Source organism: Clarias gariepinus, chromosome 7 (genome assembly GCF_024256425.1).
Source record: "Clarias gariepinus isolate MV-2021 ecotype Netherlands chromosome 7, CGAR_prim_01v2, whole genome shotgun sequence".
Lineage (NCBI taxonomy): Eukaryota > Metazoa > Chordata > Actinopteri > Siluriformes > Clariidae > Clarias > Clarias gariepinus.
The window spans coordinates 37,612,453-37,631,552 of NC_071106.1; the positions used below are offsets into that span (position 1 = coordinate 37,612,453).

The following is a 19,100-nucleotide window of genomic DNA, read 5'->3' on the forward strand; positions in this document are numbered from 1 at the left end:
AGGTACCACAAGCATCTACAGGCTTTTCTCCATGTGAGCTCCTGTATGGATGGCAGGTCCAAGGACCGCTGGATCTCCTGCGAAAGAGCTGGGAGGCCGCTTCGTCTCAGAGGATGGACAAGTCTGAGAAGGGCATTATCCAGTACGTCCTGGAGATGAGGGACCGCCTGGAGCGCTACAGAGAGATGGCCCAAGAGAACCTCCGACAGGCACAACAAGCCCAAAAGAAATGGTATGACCAGTACGCCAGAACCCGAGAGCTGCAACCTGGACAAAAGGTACTGTTATTACTCCCTACCTCAGCAAACAAACTGCTGGTGAAGTGGCAAGGACCCTACTCGGTTGTTCGCAAGATGGGACCAGTAACATATGAGATTCATCACCCTGACAAAGGCAAAGCAACACAGACTTACCACATCAACCTGCTGAAGGAGTGGAAAGAGCCACCCAACAAACCTGAAACGTCTCTGCTAATTCGAGAAGTAGAAGAGGATCAGGAGGACGACCAACCAGAGCCGACGGTGAGAGATCCAGCACAGCCAGCAGGGGTTGATCTGCTTCATCTGGAAGAGCCCAAGCAAGCTGAGCTGCATTATCTCCTGGATCAGTACCCTCCTTTGTTTCGTCAGAGGCCTGGGCGGACCAACTTGGTACAACATGAAATCCACCTTCTTGATCCAACACCTTCTCGTCAGAGGCCATACAGAGTGCCTGAAAGGCTGGTGGCACCCCTAAAGGCAGAGATTGAGATGATGCTGGAGTTGGGAGTCATTGAAACCTCCAAGAGTGAGTGGAGTAGCCCAATCGTTATCGTCCCGAAAAAAGACAACACCTTACGGGTCTGCATTGATTTTCGAAAGCTGAATGCCCAGTCAAGATTTGATGCTTACCCTATGCCACGCATCGACGATCTACTGGAGAGAATTGGGCAAGCCAAATATATTACCACCTTGGATCTTTGCAAGGGCTATTGGCAAGTACCCCTGGAGGAGGCATCGAGACCCTACACAGCGTTCCGTACCCCATTGGGGCTGTTCCATTTTACGGTTCTACCATTCGGACTGCATGGGGCACCCGCAACGTTTCAACGTTTGATGGACCAAGTCCTCAGGGGCTGTGAAGAATGGTCAGCCGCCTATCTGGATGATGTCGTCATATACAGTACAACCTGGGAAGACCATCTTCTGCACCTTAAAAAAACCCTGGGTAAGATCCAAGAGGCTGGCCTGACCTTAAATGTGGCTAAATGTGAGTGGGCCAGGGCAGAAACCAATTACCTTGGATACCACCTGGGAAACGGGGAGTTGAGACCCCAAGTAGACAAGATAGACGCCATTCAGCGTAGCCCAAGACCGAGGACCAAGAAAGAGGTCCGGTCTTTCCTGGGGTTGGTAGGATGGTACCGACGCTTCATTCCGGACTTCTCTACTACTGCTGTCCCACTAACCAACCTGCTTGGCAAAAGTGTAAAGAACCCCATTACTTGGACTGAGGAGTGTGAAGCAGCCTTTAATATCTTAAAAAAAACAGATGTGTTCAGGTCCAGTCCTCAAGAGTCCAGATTTCACTAAGGGGTTTGTTGTACAGGTGGATGCTTCCGCTGTGGGGATTGGTGCAGTCCTGGCCCAGGGAGAGGCAGGTGAAGAAAGACCTATTGCTTTCCTGAGCAGGAAATTGTTACCAAGAGAGACGCGATACTCCACAGTGGAGAAGGAAGGCCTGGCGATCAAGTGGGCATTGGAGAGCCTCAGATACTATCTGCTGGGAAGGAAGTTCCTACTGGAGACGGATCACAGAGCCCTGACGTGGATCCATACAATGAAGGATCACAACTCCCGTGTCACCAGATGGTATCTTTCTCTGCAGCCATACCAATTTAAAATTCGACATCGACCTGGACCCCAGAACAAGATAGCCGACTACCTGTCTCGGTACCCGGTCAGTTCGCGGCCTGGAGAGGGGAGAGGTGATGTCACAAAGTGAGCTGTCCCTGTCGGTTTGCACAGCACATACATACACACGCACATAATTACGTCTTACCTCACTCCTCCTCTGTACTCCCCATGCTGAGGCGATGCGGGTGCACACGCACGCCGTCGGTATACTGGTTTAACATACACACAAACATATCCACTCCATCTCCATTCCAAAATAATCCTCGCTGTGCATACCAACACACACACATTTGATTTGTCTATTCTTTTGTGTTTGGTATATTTTGTGTATTTGCCGGTGGGCAATGTTTGTTAGTGTTTGTTCAGTGTTTTAGTCGGTCTTCCGCGTTGCTTCCTACCATCGGCCAGCTAACCCGAGCGACACCTAGCGGCCTGGCGATATAGTGTCAGAGTCACTACGCGCCGGCGCAAAGCAACCGGAAGCCGACTCGTCCATTGTTTGTCATAAAGGGGAGTATGAATGCTTGTGTTAGGTTTGTAATATTTGTTTCTGGTATTTGTTTCTGTTATTTAAGTCTTTAATGACTTAAACCAAAAGAGCATGAAGTGGGTGCCTATTTATGTGTATGTTATGTGTGTTGCACAAACAAATCTATATACTTACTATGTCATACTTCCCATTTCTGGTAATTTCGCTTGGTTTGTTCTGAGATGGGCGGGGTTTGAACTATAAAGGGAAGCCCCAAACCAGTGTACAGGGTCGGTTTACCTGGCCAGCGAGCGTGCAACTGTGGTGCCGTGAGCTATATTCCACAATCGGAGTGTGTTTATCTGTTGGTTTTCATTTTTTCCTTTTCTTTGCCTTTTTTTTGTATGGTGTTATTTTGTTACTTTGTATATAGTTTTGGTTTGGATTTTTTTTTTATTTATTTTTTTTGTTTTCCACTGGGACTCCTCTCAAGCACTGTAAATAAATTATCACCTTTCACTCAACACCACTGCGAGTATTGCCATCATTTTTGGATATTTATTTATTTATTTTTATTTTTTCCGGGTGTTGAACCCTTGGTTTTGCCGAACGTTGGTCGGCAAGGTGCAGGCGTCCCACATACTGATACGGCTAATCTCTCTAATCCCTTCGACACCCTCTACCTTACTCTTTTATTTGTAGCATTTTCAATTAACTTTTTATCTTTTCTCTCGGTTTATCTCCGAACCTCATGATCTGAAACCTGTATTTAAGCTTTAAGCACTTCATTAAGAACACTATTGACTATGCCACGGCCTACCATAAAAAAAAAACATGCTTAAATAGAAGGACAACGTAAACGTGCTCCTGTTATCAATGGAGGCAGCTGTAATCCTAAAACGTGCAGCTTGGCTCACGTTCAGTGCTTATTTCTAAATCTATTCCCTCCATCTGCCAGCTTGATCCAGTTCCAATCGCCCTCATCTGTTTTCTCATGCCCCATTTCCCACTTCATTAATAAGTCCTTTCAATCTGGTTCTGTACCTCTGGCCTTAAAATAACTCAGAGCAAACCTGTTCTGAAGGAAACTTGCTTCGGTTTCTCACGTTATAGGTGCGAGTCCGCGCTTAGGGTGGGATCTTATTACAAAAAAAAAAAAATAGAAATTGTGTTTTTATAACAGAGTTTATGATTTAAAGACCCAGCGTTTGTTCTAAAATCACAAAGACATTTTAATGAGTTAAAGTTATTTAATAATTTTTCCCAAATTTACTGTATAATTCAGCTAACATGGTCGTGGAAAGTTAAAATCTGATAATGTGAACTCCAGACCATGTGACTCATGGGCGTCGTGTTCAGGTAACGGAACTGTGACAAAACATGAACGCATTTCAAAATCTACTGTATAATGAGCATTAACAAGCATACGGTGTAGAAGGTTTAAAAGATAAATACAAAAGTACTGTAATATGCCTCCATATGTATTTTAAGGAATATATTTCAATATTTCAGCCAAAATTGCTTTAGATTTCGTAATTTTTATTAATGACTCATTATTCATCTGAAACATGCATATGGGGTGTTGTACCCTTTTATCTTTCCTGTACATACAGTACTGTGCAAAAGTCTTGAGCTTTTATAATAGAATAACCCATACACATACTGTTCGGGTCAAATCTGACCCATTTGGACATTTGACAGCAATAAAAATACACTAAATGCCATTGTTTTGGCACGAAATTCCCGAAATTAAAAAAAAAAAAAAAAAAAAATATATATATATATATATATATATATATATACACATATATATATACACACATATACACACACTTTGGTACAGGTGCCACAATTTTTGTACATACAGATTATTCCGGGTCAGATTTGACCCATATCTATAAAAAAAAAAAAAAATGTTGAATTCACCAGTGTGTGTTAAATCAAAGAAAATGTGGGAATCTTAAAACAGTGAACCTGCACCTGCCTTGTATGTGTGTATTTCTCTCTGGGGCAGTGGTGACGGTGTTCAAGGGGGAGTTTAAAACTGTCCTGAGAACTTTCTGTGTTCCCGCCACATTTGCTCAGGGCCTCTCAGAAACCTGCACCTGTTCGTCTTTGAAGGGTCGTGGGGGGGATCTCGAAACAGTGAAAGACTGAAACAGCATAAGAGTAATCATACTGTAATAAACATAAGGAACTGAAATCATACAGAGGTCAAAGGTCAGATGGTGCCTTGACACAGGCATGAGATCTGCAGAAACAAGCACCTACAGTGTAGCAAATAAAAATAAATAAATAAATAAATAAATAAATAATATTCCCCATAGATAAAAAGAAGTGTTGGGGATCTCACACATGCAAGGTTTCCTACTACTGCACACAATAGTACACAATGTTTTATATTCGTGTTCTAAGTGACAATTATAGATGGTAGTTAGTATTTTATGTTATGGCAATGTGGACAGTGTTTCATGTTGTAATGGTTGTAGATGTCAATAAAATCTATTCAAATCATTATGGCTGTTGTGTTTTCATGTCTTTATTAAAACGGGACATCGCATTGTGATGTTTTTATCTAATAAGTTATGTCAAACTTAAAAAAAAAAAAAACTCTGAAACATTGATTAAGGATAAATCATCCATTTATTAATGTCAGATAGGCTGCTTATAAATTATTTAATAGATCATAGAGTGAAGGCATAGAATATGAAGCGTATGCAGGAGTAAAATTAAATTAAATTTAAGAAAATTGGAAACTGATGTCTTACTGCGGCAGGCTGCAAAATGCCTAAAGATGCAAAAATAAAAAAGTTTGTGTAACATCCACCGCAGCGACCTCATTTCCCCTCTTGTCTGTTCCAACCACTCAGCATTAGCAGTATACTAATCACTGCCTGATCATCTGTCATCATCTGCACCTGTTTCTCACTGGGTCAGAACTTAAATTAGATGTTTTTTTTTAATGCTTGAATGATTCACAGGTCACTGTGTGATTCAACAAACAAAAAACCTTCCTCTGAAACTGCTCAGGTACAGGGACTGAACTGAAGAAATGAGTAGGGACTCAAGACTTTTGCACAGCACATTATCTACATGGACAAACAAACAAAAAGTTCTGTAAAAAAATTGTTTTTATGTATGCGATGCCAAAACGACATACTTGGAGAGTAAGATTTGCTCATGATTCATATAATGGGAAGATTGTATTCAGCATGAAGACGTCTTTCAGAATGCCGCCGTAAGACCCGGTCGAGACTCCGTTACTGTTTTGTCTTTTCGTTTAAATCAAGCGATAATGCTGTTTATAGTAGAAAGGTGGAATCTCATGACTTCCCATCTATCCGTTTCTGGGACAGACCATTCACAGATTGAACAACAATCCAGTTTCCTAAGAAAATGTTCTCATTTGGTTTTACTGTAGGTTCGCTTTAACATGGCTCCATTCCAGAGCCGTGGAAGAAGGAAACAAGTAGCTGGCATAAAATATATGCAGCGAATTGTGCCAAAATGATTAGCATTTATTTACTTCCTGCATGTCTGTATATCCTGAAATGTAATCCTGGTGAAGCACAAATCCTATAATCATCCCAAGACCCATTTCTGATCTCCTTTTTCTATACAACTGTTACAGAGAATCTCAAACACCTACAAGCCTTCACAGTAAGATGCAGTGCACATGCACAAGACGGCTCTCTCTCCATCTCTCTCTGCAATCATTTTTCTTATTTTGATGAATCATAGCGCAGCCTTTGACATGGTGAATCATGATATTCATGACAATTTTGCTTCCGCTGTCGTCGGATGATTTACATCTCATCTGGAAGAATCCAATCTGTATTCCTTGATGCATTTAAATCCCATCAGATTTGTGCACAAACTGAGCTCCGTGAAGACCGGGTCAGACAAATATGTTGGAGAACGCCAACGCCTTGATCTCAACCCCACTAAACACCTTTGGGATGGATTGGAACTGGAGACTCTCCTCAACCTGATCTCACTAACACTTCTGAACAAACACAAACAGGAAATGGAGATTAAATATGGAATGGGATGTTCCAAACTTTGTACAGGTCAATGTGATGGTCAGAAGTTTTCATACTTTCGGGGTAATAGTGCAAACAACCTGTACAGCAAGGACCCAACATTCAAACGAGTTCAATTCAATTCAATTATTTGTGTAGCGCTTTTAACAACCGTCATTGTCACAAAGCAGTTTTACACAATTCTGAGCTTGTTCATAAGTCCAATTTGTTTGTAAGTTCAACAAAAATTGTCTAGCTAACACAATTGGCTATACACAGTATAAAACTAACTATGTTCCATGATCTTGTCCTTTTTCTTTTAAGTCGTGCCGATGGTTAAACGATTCATGTTTTAAAAAAACGAAGAAAAAAAAAACGTCCAATGTCTGCAATATTTTCACCTTGTTTCATTCTCTTAATTATTTTCACCTTTTTTTTTTGTAAACAGTACCTGCTCCATCGCCACTGCTTTTATGCTCACTTTTACGTACGTCCTATGTGATCTAATACCCCTATCTCACCTACGCGGTTTGATGCGATGGACGCAAGTACGGTTCATCACGATTCACCACGAGTTTTGGCGCTGGGATTACATTTCCACTTTTCTGTGCGAAAAATTGAACATCTTTATTTTTTTTGGAATATTATATTATTTTGCAGAACGTTGGGCAGTTACTCGCGACAGCACAACACCGCATCTCACAGCGGGTCAAACCGCATTATAACTCCCGCAATTGAACAAGCGCAAACGCATATCCGTATGTAGGGGACTTACTGTATTTATCTAATCGTGTGACTTGTTCTTCTTAAACTAGAAGATATAAAACATGTTGTTGTTTTTTTTGCTGTACTTTAAGACTCTTTGGGATCTACTTATCGGATAAAGATCTGATTGTAACTACAGATAAAGGGTTTTCTTTTTATGAATGCTAGTATTGATTACCTAACAAGGCAGTTACTGATTTTTGTTTGACTTGTTGTAACTCACTGACTCATTTTAATCCATCGGAGACTTGGAGTAGAACAGTGGTATGGTTGTAAAAGCGTACAAATGTATTTTTAAGATGTTTTTTTACTGCGCACCTCCAGGGTGTGTGTTCGATCCCTCCCTCGGGGAGTGTGTGCATGGAATTTGCATGCTCTCTCCGTGCTGTTTCCTCCCACAGTCCAAAGACATGCATGGTATACAAGTTAATTGCCGTTTAAAAATGTGAGTGAGTGAAGGGAATTTTGTTCATTAAATAAAATGGAGGAAGAAGGAGTGTATTACATAACATGTACTGTACAAGCCCTTTATTAAAAAAGGTCAATCTAATCTAATCGAATCCAAAGTGAGCCTGATAAGGCGGTTACTAAGGATGCTCCAAATGCATTGCACAGCGCTACATAGTCTCTCTTTGCCAAGCGAGTGTTGTGATTTGATGACTTGCTCAAATTTCTTTGCTCCCAGTATTGAAACTCACCTTTTTTTCCTGGTAAACTTATTACACAACAACAACAAAGAGAACGATGACAAAACAAATACTGCACCATCTGTTCTTATTTGTTTTTGTCAGCGGCACAAGCAAAGTGGCTGTAAGAGGTAACCCTCCTACACAAGAAATATATATGTATGCACACTGTATATAGTTTTTTATGGCTATGCAGATGAAACAGATTCATGAGTGTACTTAAACCGCTATTTAAATTCTCACTTCTGTGCATTTAATTGTCTCATCTTATCACCATTGGCAGCTTAGATTTATTTGTTGCCAGTGGTTTTATTTAGCCCGGTCAAATAAGGTTAATTTGGACCGCAGGTAATTTGGATTACAAATTAAGGCAGGCCTGTTGAAGTAGAACACAACAATGAGCTTTATTAATCGCCCCTCTGGATTAATAAAGTGGAAACAGGATTTAGCACAAAAGCCGAAAGCCAAACTCATTTCTGTTCAGCATCTGTATCAGGGTTATGGGAAATTACCACCACGCTGACCTGAAAGTGCTCACACACATTTCAAACTCATTGGCAGATTCAGGATACGTCATCAAAAGGGGGGTTTTCTCCACACTGTATCAGTGCTGCGAGAGGTGACTAGGCGTGCTCAAAACTGATTTTTCTTTTACTTCTGAAATCCTGTCTGAATTTAGTCACAAACCTGATGTTTTACCCTCATCATAAAGTCACATTGTAATATTAAGAATATCCATAAGTCATTAATCCAATTAAATTTTATTTGTATAGCGCTTTTAACAATTGACAATGTCGCAAAGCAGCTTTACACAATCAAAAGAATGATTAAAGTTTGTATGAAATGTGAATGTCTATGAATAAAAATGTCCGGATTGTCCCTGATGACCAAGCCAAGCAACGGTGACAGTGGCAAGGAAAAACTCCCTGAGATGGCAGTAAGAACTCAACAGGGAACCCAGCCTCATTTGGGTGGAAACGGATACAAGATGTAAATATGAGATCTACTGACAAAAAGTAACAGGCTACCCAAAGCTCACACACGCCCGCAGGGTGCAAAGAACAGAATCGTTGAAAAAAAAAAAAAAAAAAGGCAAAAAGCACAAGACCACAGACAGATCCCAAATCCAATCAAGCCCTACCCCACAACTCACAACACCTAAAGGATTCGCTGCCAACGTCCTGGTGCCAGGCACTACAGCTCTTCCCCCCAGGGGCCCTGTGGAGACACTGCCCGAGGGGACATAGCCGCCCTGGTGGCACAAGAGGAACACAAAACCTAGGTCATCTTAGATTTATGGTGCCATGTCATCTTCTGCTGCTGGTGTTTTATCAAGTCCAAAGCCAACGCAGCGTCTACCAAGAGACTTTAGAGCACTGACAGGAGAAGCTGATTTCATTTTCCAGCAGGACTGAGCACCTGCCCACATGATATTACTGTGCTTGATTGGCCATGCCAACCTGCCTGACATAAACCCCACAGAGAATCTACGAATGCAGCAAGATGGATGAGCTGAAGGCTGCTATCAAAGGAACCTTGTCTTCAATAATGCCTCAGCCGTGCCACAGGCTGATCGCCACAGGGCTTTTCTACATAGATCCAGTAATTCATGCTGAAGAAGCCACGACCAAGGAGTGAGTGCACAAATGTACATTTCTAATATTTTAAGATATTGGATTTTTGATTATCTAAATCAAATAGTAATTTAAAATAATTATTATTGGCCAAAAACAAAAAAGGCTTGAAATATTTCACTTGACGTACTGTAATAAATCTAGAATATACAAGTTTTATTTTTTAAATCAAACTATAAAAAGAAAAAAAAAAATTATTAAATAAAAAATATTTTTGCACAATATTCAAAAATGTTTTTGATGTACCAGATTTTGGTGACGAGTATATTTATATTTCTCATACTGAAATATATTTATTATAGTGCACTTCGTTTCTTTTCCTCCCCTCCCTTTTTTGCACTCATACTCTCAGTTCCCGCTGAGATCGCGGCCCTTTCATTTAAACGAGCGATTCCAGCATTATGGATGTGACATTTACTGTACACTCCCGTCGGCTAACAAAGTGTCTCACAGGAGAGACGAGCTTAGGATCAATGACTCAGTTTGCATATGTTGTCACTTAACCTCCTGAGGACAAGACAGACAAATCCTAAAAAAGGATCTACAGATTTACACAAGTTCCATATAATACACACATCTGGCATTCTCAACTAGAAAAGTTAAACACACTGAAATAAAGGATCAGTCTTTAAAGTGGAATTTTAAGACACTTTAAAGTAGAAGCTTTCACTCCTCTGGTTGGTTTTTAAAGAGTTTATGTCTAACAGTAGTTTTACACTTTATCGCCTACAAACTGAACATGTTTTTTGAAATCATTCAACATAAAATTCAGGAAACAGGAAAATTCTACCTAAAGACTAGCATGAATAAAGTAATACAATGTTTGATGTAAAATAATGTAAAATATTATCTAAATCTAATTAATCTAATAATTACCTACAATCTAATTTACTATAATTTTCTTTAGCAGAGTTTAGTAGATAAATGTTCTTTGCAATAATGCCAATGGCTTATAATTGATGTTTAACAGGGAGTTTAATCAACCTAAGATTATGCTCAAAATCTTACACATGTGCTACTAAACTGTGAACAAATATATAAATACTAGTTTTAATAGTTTTTTTTATTAATACATTTTTTTATTTAAGGATTTAATTTTAAAATAAAAAGATTTAAAGGTTTTAGATTTAAAAATAATTAACAGTGTATTGTAATCTTCACTAAAGATGTTATAGTTAAAATGCTGATTTCAACCCTTAGAGAACAGTTTTAACGACAAGAAGAAAGTTTATACGTTTAGTGTCTTTTAAAAGATAATACCAGGCACGATTATAATCTATAAAGTTTCTTGCCTTAGTATTTTAATACATCTAAAAATAAATTGTTCTCATTTGCAGAATTTACTTTTGTAATGTTTAGCATTTGATGTGTGTTTAATTAAGATTTATTAGATTTACCGTAATTGGAAAGCAATTTATGGCATTTGTTCATAAGAGGTCATACACAAATGCCATAAATGAGTTAACAAAATCGTACTACTTACTAATTTACTAATGAGCCTCTCAAGAGTATAGAGCCCTTAAAGTCCTGAAAAGTGTAATTTTTATGTTAGCTTGTGCACATAGAAACAAGTTTTTATCTTGTGCAAACAAGTTATTGTAAGTTTAATGGCATGGGAGGGTTTTTTCATAAAAACAGCTGGGTCATTTGCATTTAGTTTTTAGTATATTTTGTTAATTTACAAAAGTATTTTTTTTAAGTTTTGGATATATAATTTACAATTGGAACATAGAGGTCTTTATTTCAACAGTTTCATTTGCTTTGTAGTTAGAAGGTGAGCTGTGCTCCCAAGATATTACTATGTTCCCACAAGATGTAATAATAATAATAATAATAATAATAATAATAACACCGTTTGCGACTTTATGAGCTCCATACAATAGGAATAAGAATGTACATGTAATTTTCTTTTAATGAATACAGATAATTTGAGATTTGTGGGTTTCTATTCTCAGGAAAATTGCTTCAAAATAGAATGTGATTTGCTCCAGTTAATGTGGTTTATAAAGGAAATCTCTATGTACATATATCAAAGTGACATTTAAATTGAGACATGATGTGAAACAAGCTTTCCAGTCATATATGGCATGACATGAATTTGAAGTAGGCGGAGCTTAACCCTTTCCTAACAGTTTTTTGTTTTTTTTGTTTTAAATAATTCAGTGTTTGTCAGTGGGAAGAAATTTTTTAAATAATCCTAATACTGTTAAGACTAAATACCTTATTATACTACAGTATAAAAAAATAAGACATGCCTTAGATGATGAAAAATATAATTTTTACCTGTAGTGTCCTGATTAGCGGCATGCTTTAAAAGATTTTAGTCCAACATATGTTTAATCCAATAACTAACAATTCAAAAACTTTTACAGGAATATTATCAGCCAAAAAAAAGTGATGTATTTAAAAATATATACATCTGTTCAGTATCTATGTGTGATGTACCTTGAAATAGCAAGCAAGTAAACACATTTAATATCCACAGTTCTGTTTTCACTAAAGTCTATTCATTTTAAGACAAATCACATTTTCAAGAAAAGGAGGCCACAAACGCTACAGACTGTAACCTACTATAACTCAAGACATTTAAATGTGCTTTTTCCAGCCGTCTGCTGGAACCAATCAATAACCAAGCGGATGCAGACAGTAAACTAAAACTGGGGAAAAATGTTCCTGCATGATTATTTAGCAGTAGAATTGCTTAAACATCAAGAAGGAATGTATTATTTTTAAAAGCTCATAAGTGAAAATCTTAAATTCATAATCCTAATCATAATTAGAAAGAATCCAATACCAGTCTTACAGTCTTTTCATTAATATTACAGTGTGATGATTATGGTGATGATTTTACAGCAAGTCCATCTGCATGCCGCATGAGCACATGGTGGATAATATTTAAAGTAAAATAAATTCATAATAACAAAAATTTTACATAACTAGGCCACTAGTCTTGCAGCAAGGCGCAATGTGTTTTTGGTCATAACAGAATTATTTACACTTACTAGGAGACTGTACATACATGAACTATATTCTTGTGATCTTAATTAAATATTCAAAGTGTTTAAAAACTGTGTGTATATGCAAACCAGGACTATTGCATTCCACCAAAAATTTGACTTTTTAAATAACATCATTGCACTTATCATTATTTATTTGATTTATTTATATGTTCATCAGAAAAAAAGACAAACACCCTCTGCCTGTAAACCAAATAATAATTAAATAACCAACTTACACGATTTATTTTTGTGTTCAGTTTGTGGCTACAAAGTCCACAATCTGCTATAAACTGTGTAATATAATGAAGCAGGACATTTTAATGATCCGTTTCTGCTCTTGATAATAGAATCATTAACCGCTGAGATTTCCTAACATTTAGCTTGCCATGTTAAAAAAAAATCTGATCTTTTTTTGTGGATGGAAATGGTTCTTTAAAAAAAAAAATCAATAGAACCATTAAAGGTTTTTATAGATTTTTAAATGTTGGAGGGTTTTTTTAATAATAGGAGAACATCATGATTTACAGTGAGACATGTTGAAGCACTTCAATGGAATCTCATTTTAGAGTTTTAAGGGCAAAGTTAAGACAAATCTCATGCAGCGATCATCAACCCCTTATGGAAGGTTTAAAAAATTATAATAAAATACACACTCTCGACAAGTGACAATGCACTTCATCATTCTATATCCTGAAGTTGCGCCTATGAATGTAGTTAAAAGAAAATCTTAAATAAGATTAAAAAAAAATACATAATCAGACATGATAATGATGGTGATAATGTGTGATCTGATAAAAAAAAAATCTATATGTAAAAAGACATGAATTGTGTGAGGAATCACACATGAGTGGAAAAACATGTGAATCAATAAAAGTGGGGGGAAAAACACCTGCATGCAAAAATAAATTAAGTATGAAAAACATCAAGTGGAAAAATAAAGAATGTGAGAATAAATGAATCATGTGGGATAATCACAAGTGGAAAAAGAAAACAATACTGCAAACAAGCAAAACAAACAAAAACCCAACAACAACAACCTGTCAAAGGTTATGTAACCAAACTACTAAACACACTTGGACATAATCTTATTAGGATGTTTTAGTTTGTTTTCCCCAGAAATTAAACACAAACAGGGATAAATCCGAAACAACCATAAGCAACATCCTAGGGGTTAAAAACACCGAGTCAGCTTGTTCTTTCCTTCCAGAAGGTTTTTTTTTTCTTTTCTTTTATCAGTAACTTGCTGCAGTGTCACACAGAGACAAGTGGCTCATTTTATAACAATCGTCATGTCGTGAAAAGAAACCGAAACACGGACGCCATGACATCTCATCACATCTCGTCTCATCTCAATCTCTGTGTATCTCTCTGTCTCTCCACAAGATCATGCTTTCGAGTCCCGCGCTCATTCACGGACTGGACCCACGCACGCGCCTCCCGTTCGCCTCCCCGCACGCGCTCACGCACGAGATGTGTTTTTTTCTTTTTTCTTTTGTCGGAATAGATTAGAAAACTTGTTACACGCGCGCGCGTGTTAGAATGTCACTTCAAAAGCCGAAAGAGTTACTTAGTAGCGACATCGAGACAAACTGCTCAAAAGGAATGTAACATTGTCCTGGTTTTCAGAAACTACAAAGAAGAAGAAAAAAAAACAGACAAAAAAAAAATCGAGATTTGTTTTGTGTGTTTAATAAACTATAATCGGTGGTGTTCTAATTAGTATATATTTTTTTAAAATCTATTTCCTAATCATCAATCAATGCACTTTAGACCGACTTTAAAAGCCGACATGAGGGAGTTTAAATCCCCAGGCGGCTCCTGGAGGTGTTGGGTTATTTCAGTCCAGCAGGCACGCTGGCTTCTTCATGTCAAGCTGAAAGATGAGTGCAGATCCCCAGGCTTTAGTGGACTTGGTGTCACACAGAGAAAGAAAACAGGGTCGCTTACTTTCACCCGTTAAAGGGCTGAAAGAGTGACACAGAGAGAGAGAGACAGAGAGACAGACAGAGATCCGTCCACGCACCTCCCTCCCCTTTACTTCCTAATTCCTCCATGCGAAGAATTTCTCACCCAGATCTGATCATCAGGACTACACAGTACCTCGTAGAGCTCCCCCGAAGCCATCCTTGAGTGCCGAGCTGCCTCTTCGGGATGATCTTTTTCCCCTCTCCTCTCCCCCCGTGTGTTTCTGAGTCCCGGTAAAGCCGCGTCTTTAACTCAGGCTGCCGTGTCGCTCCGCTCTCAGGCAGCCGCAGGAAAGCTGATCAGTACACAAGCAGGCAGTGTTAATCGAGCACGGCTGCGATGGATCGCTCGAAAAAACACCTCACCTCACTTCCAATAAACGAGCAGGGGGGCAGCAGGGCGGTGCTGTCTCCTCCTCACCCCTCACAGCACACCCGTTATTATCATCATCTATCTGACAACCAAAACTCTAACACTCACACCACAGAGGGGGGAAAAGTTACCCAAATCTAGCTTGTTTTGCTCACATGGTGCTTAGAGCTGATTTCTCCTCCATGGTTGTGATTATGTTCAACACTGCAGGGTTAATTTCAGATGTAAAAAAAAAAAAAAAAGTGATTTCAATGTGATCTACACTACAGCCAAAAGTTTTGAGAATGACACGAATATTAATTTTTACAAAGTAATGAATGTGATCTAATTGGAAGATCACTGGTTCGAGCCCTGCACTGCCCCTGTTGAGCCATTAAGCCCCTTGACTTTGTCTGCTCCAGGGGTGCTGTATCATGACTGACCCTACACTCTGACCACAGCTTCCTAACTGGGATGAGGAAAAAAGAAACATCTTGGGGCAGTGGAAATTGCCAGGTCGCCAGTTCGGGTCCCAGCTCCGCCAGGTTGGGCCTTTAACCCTATCTGCTTCAGGGGTGCTGCATCATGACGGATAGTTATGCTGGGATATCCAAAGAAAGTTTGTGACAAGTAAAGGCCTTAACTAACTAACTGCTTCAGCGTTTTTAGATCTTTTTGTCAGATGTTACTATGGTACACTGAAGTATAATTACGAGCGACAACTATGGTTAGTAAAGAGTTTTTAGAAATAGTTAAATGGTTAAAGCTAAAAAATAAACGGATCAGCTTTAATGTAATCAGTAATGTTATTATTTCAGGGTCTGTTTGTCTTTCTGTATGGCAGAATTCTCTGTCTAACTTATTAAAACAAAGAAATCAAATTTTATAAGGTGTAGTATGACACATTGTTTATGCTAAGATGTACTTCTTTTGTCATCAGCCAGATACACTCCCTGTTTAAAGTAGATTATTACATCCGGCACATGACTGTTCATAACGTCACTTTGTTCTCGCTTTGAGTGGCTAACACTTTTGCTTTGAGTGGCTTACATGCTCAGTTTGGATATTTTACACACCCTTACACCCTTTACACAACTGCTGTGGATATCTTTGCTCTAACAACCTCTGTTTTATCGTAGTGGTCTACCACATTTTTATTAGCGCAACGGTTTCAGAACATATGAGACAAACTGGTTTTAAACTTCCTGCGGGAAGAATAAACATACAATGATCTATTTATATAAAATTAATATAAATAAAGTAAGCCATGCTGTGTCACATGTTAGTTTGTGTTTCCTGAATATTTGGGCGATTTGTAGGGACATGACAGACGTTTCTGTATGTCTCCCGCATACTATGTGTACAGTATTTTTCGTAAACTTTTACATTGTTTGGTTCTGTTGAGTGATGTGTATAGTCACGCTCACTACGAGGGAAAAATCACTGGTTCCTGCAAGATAATCTGGCACAAAACTTCTCATAACATCGCTTCTACTCAACATTTTGATCTGCCACATGCTCCATCATACTGAAAAAGGCATTGGTCATCACTAAACTGTTCTCGGAAGGGTGAGAAAAGTAGCTCTCAGAGAAAGTTTTTGTGTTATTCTTTATTCATGGTTGGGTTCTTAGGCAAAATTGTGAGTGAGCCCACACCCTCAGCTGAGACAAAATCCCACACATGAATGATGATGGATTGACAGCATGCCGAGCGAATTGCAGAGGTGTTGAAAAAAAGGGTGCAAATATTTCCTACCACAGTCCAAAGATATGCACTTTAGGCTAAATGGTGTTCCGAAAGTGTGTGAATGAGTGTGTGTACTGTACATTGTACACTGTGTGTACATTCATATTCTGAACAGATTAGGCTCATACAGTAAACTGAGTTTACTGTAAAAAGCACCTGTGATTCAAAAACTTATTTGGTCTTCATCCTTTAATTTTTGCTTTTATAATACTAGCTAGGTTGTAAAATTGTGTGTTTCCAAACTTTGGCCAGGTTATGTATGTGATTCTAAATCAAATACAAGTCTGATTTTTATTTTTATTATTATTATTTGTTACTACAAACAAATCTGGATTCATCTGAACAACATCAATCCAATTTGACATTCTTTTGCAGAAGAAAAGATGGAGGATAAGACGCCTGTAGAAGACGCCTGTCATGACTGTTCTGTTTTTTAAGGGATTAAAAAAGTAGCTATTGAAGAACCTGCTGCAGTACAAATTAAAAGTTGAATGAAAACAACAACAACAACAACAATAACAGACCCAATCCAATGCAAGTTTGAATGCAACACATGAAACTTGACTGTTTGCCAACTTTATTTTGTTTTATCTCACATGTGGGTGAATTTTGAAGCATGATCTGTTTAGTATAATCTCAAATTTAGGTCACGTTAAAGACAAATGCCCTAACAATCAATAAATCATGCAACCAATAAACAAGCACCAAACAAATAAATAAATAAATAAGATTCTGGCTGTAACTTGTATATGGGCCACTCCTGTACAGTATGTATAGACTTTCATACAGAACCACGCTTTTTTATTTATTTATTGTTTTCTACAGTACATCACAGAACAATGCTGATCAATTCGTATACAAAAGACATGAAATATATTTATTTGAGTTCGGAAGCTGTTACATTCACGACATCTGATTTCTGAATTCTGTTACAACTTCGGGACTTTATGGGTTGGACATTGTCTAAAACAAATGAGTGGAGAGACTTGTATACAAACGTCAACATTCGGTTAGTTAAACTTTGGATTAAAAAAAAAAGGAAGTTTTGAGGCGTTAAAGCATCCTCTCTTTATTCCTGATCTCACTCCATCTGACTTTCATCTGGTTGGTCCCCTGTCAGCAGCTCTACGAGGACGAAGATTCACTTCTGATGAATCTTCTGATGAATCTTCTGATGAATTTTCTAAATAAATTTGTTTTACGTGACTTTGCCAACTAAAGTAAGGCCTTTTTCTTTGAACTTGATTTGTATTGCCATAAAACCTGATATGCTTTCGTATAACCATTATTTATTTCAGTGTGTGTTCACTTCAAAATCATAGTTTAAAATGATTTCCATGAAAAAAAAAAACATTATCCAAGTGCTTATTAAATTGATAATAGAAAAGTTCCTTCTCTCCCTCCCATCCTTACTTCCTTTATTTTAAAATCTATTATTTTATAATAATAATAATAATGTATTATATTATATATTATAATAATAATAGTTTATATCATTTTTAAGTATTTGTCCACTTTTTTTTTTTTTGCACATTTTTTGCCAAAATTCAAATCCTGAAGAAGAATGCTGTCCAGCTATCAGTTCGTGACATCGAGCTCAAGAGCACTTGGGTTGGACAGCTGGACAATGATCCAAAACACAACAAGTAATTAGATAATTACTTTTTTAGGGCCAGGCAGGTTTGGACAAGTTTTTTCCCTTAATACATGAATCATCATTTTAAAACTGTAAGTTTTAAAATGTAAATACAAAACTCGAGTTTTGTATTTACTCGAGTTATCTTTGTGCAATATTTAAATGTGTTTGATGATCTGAACCATTTAGGTGTGACAAATTTGCAAAAAATAAAATAAAATAAATCACAGTACTGTACAAGATCTACACCCTTGAGAAATGTCTGGGCAGCATGAACGTTGGAAGTTGTTTTACGATTAAGGTGCTGAATTTTAAGCAGCAGTCATATGGTATTCACTATGATGTTACACCCAAATGAAAAAACTTTAAATAAAACCAGTGCATCAGGCTTTACTGACATGATCATATGTGTACAGTGTTGTGTACAGTGTACACAGAGGTGAAAGTAGGATGGTACGGTCCATTACTGTGGCCCCCTGAAAGATGCAGATAAACAGAACTGCAAAGAGGGAAGAGCATCTGCCTGCCAAAACCCTGACGCAGAACCAGTCATGGAAGTACTTTCAGCAAGAACGTGTCATCTTAAACAACACTTTGTCTCCTTAATAAGTCATTCTCAGTCGATCTGAGTCGCATCAGAACCAACAGAACCGACATAATTAAAGGTTAATGTACAGTACTTTTAATCTTTACTGATAGTTAATATGAACACAGGCTCCCACCAACGCGCTGCAGCTGACTGATATGCTGAGCTGTGGGGTTTTGGCAGGCAGAAGTTATTTGGGAAATCTCCCAAGTAAAATGTGTTTAATTTTGTTTCATTCCAACAGCACAGACAAACAAGCTGTGCATAAGGTAACAAGGTGAAGTCTCTGTAAACTACACGCGAGGAGAACTGTTAATAAATATAGAAATTTAGATCAAACTAAAC

General features: G+C 38.0%; 1 protein-coding gene across 2 annotated transcripts in view; it reads right to left on the bottom strand.

Annotated features, from left to right (window-relative positions):
* The window catches only part of LOC128527946 (chromodomain Y-like protein 2), a 61,084-nt gene extending 46,357 nt beyond the window's left edge, over positions 1 to 14,727 (bottom strand). The window contains exon 1 of one of the 2 annotated variants that reach the window (XM_053500620.1): positions 14,571 to 14,727. In XM_053500620.1, the coding sequence (XP_053356595.1) occupies positions 14,571 to 14,594 (24 nt within the window). In that variant the 5' untranslated portion in view covers positions 14,595 to 14,727. Of the gene's footprint in view, positions 1 to 14,540 lie in introns of both variants that reach the window. The other variant, XM_053500619.1, reaches the window with a different exon arrangement.
* Between the last annotated feature and the right edge of the window lie 4,373 nt (positions 14,728 to 19,100).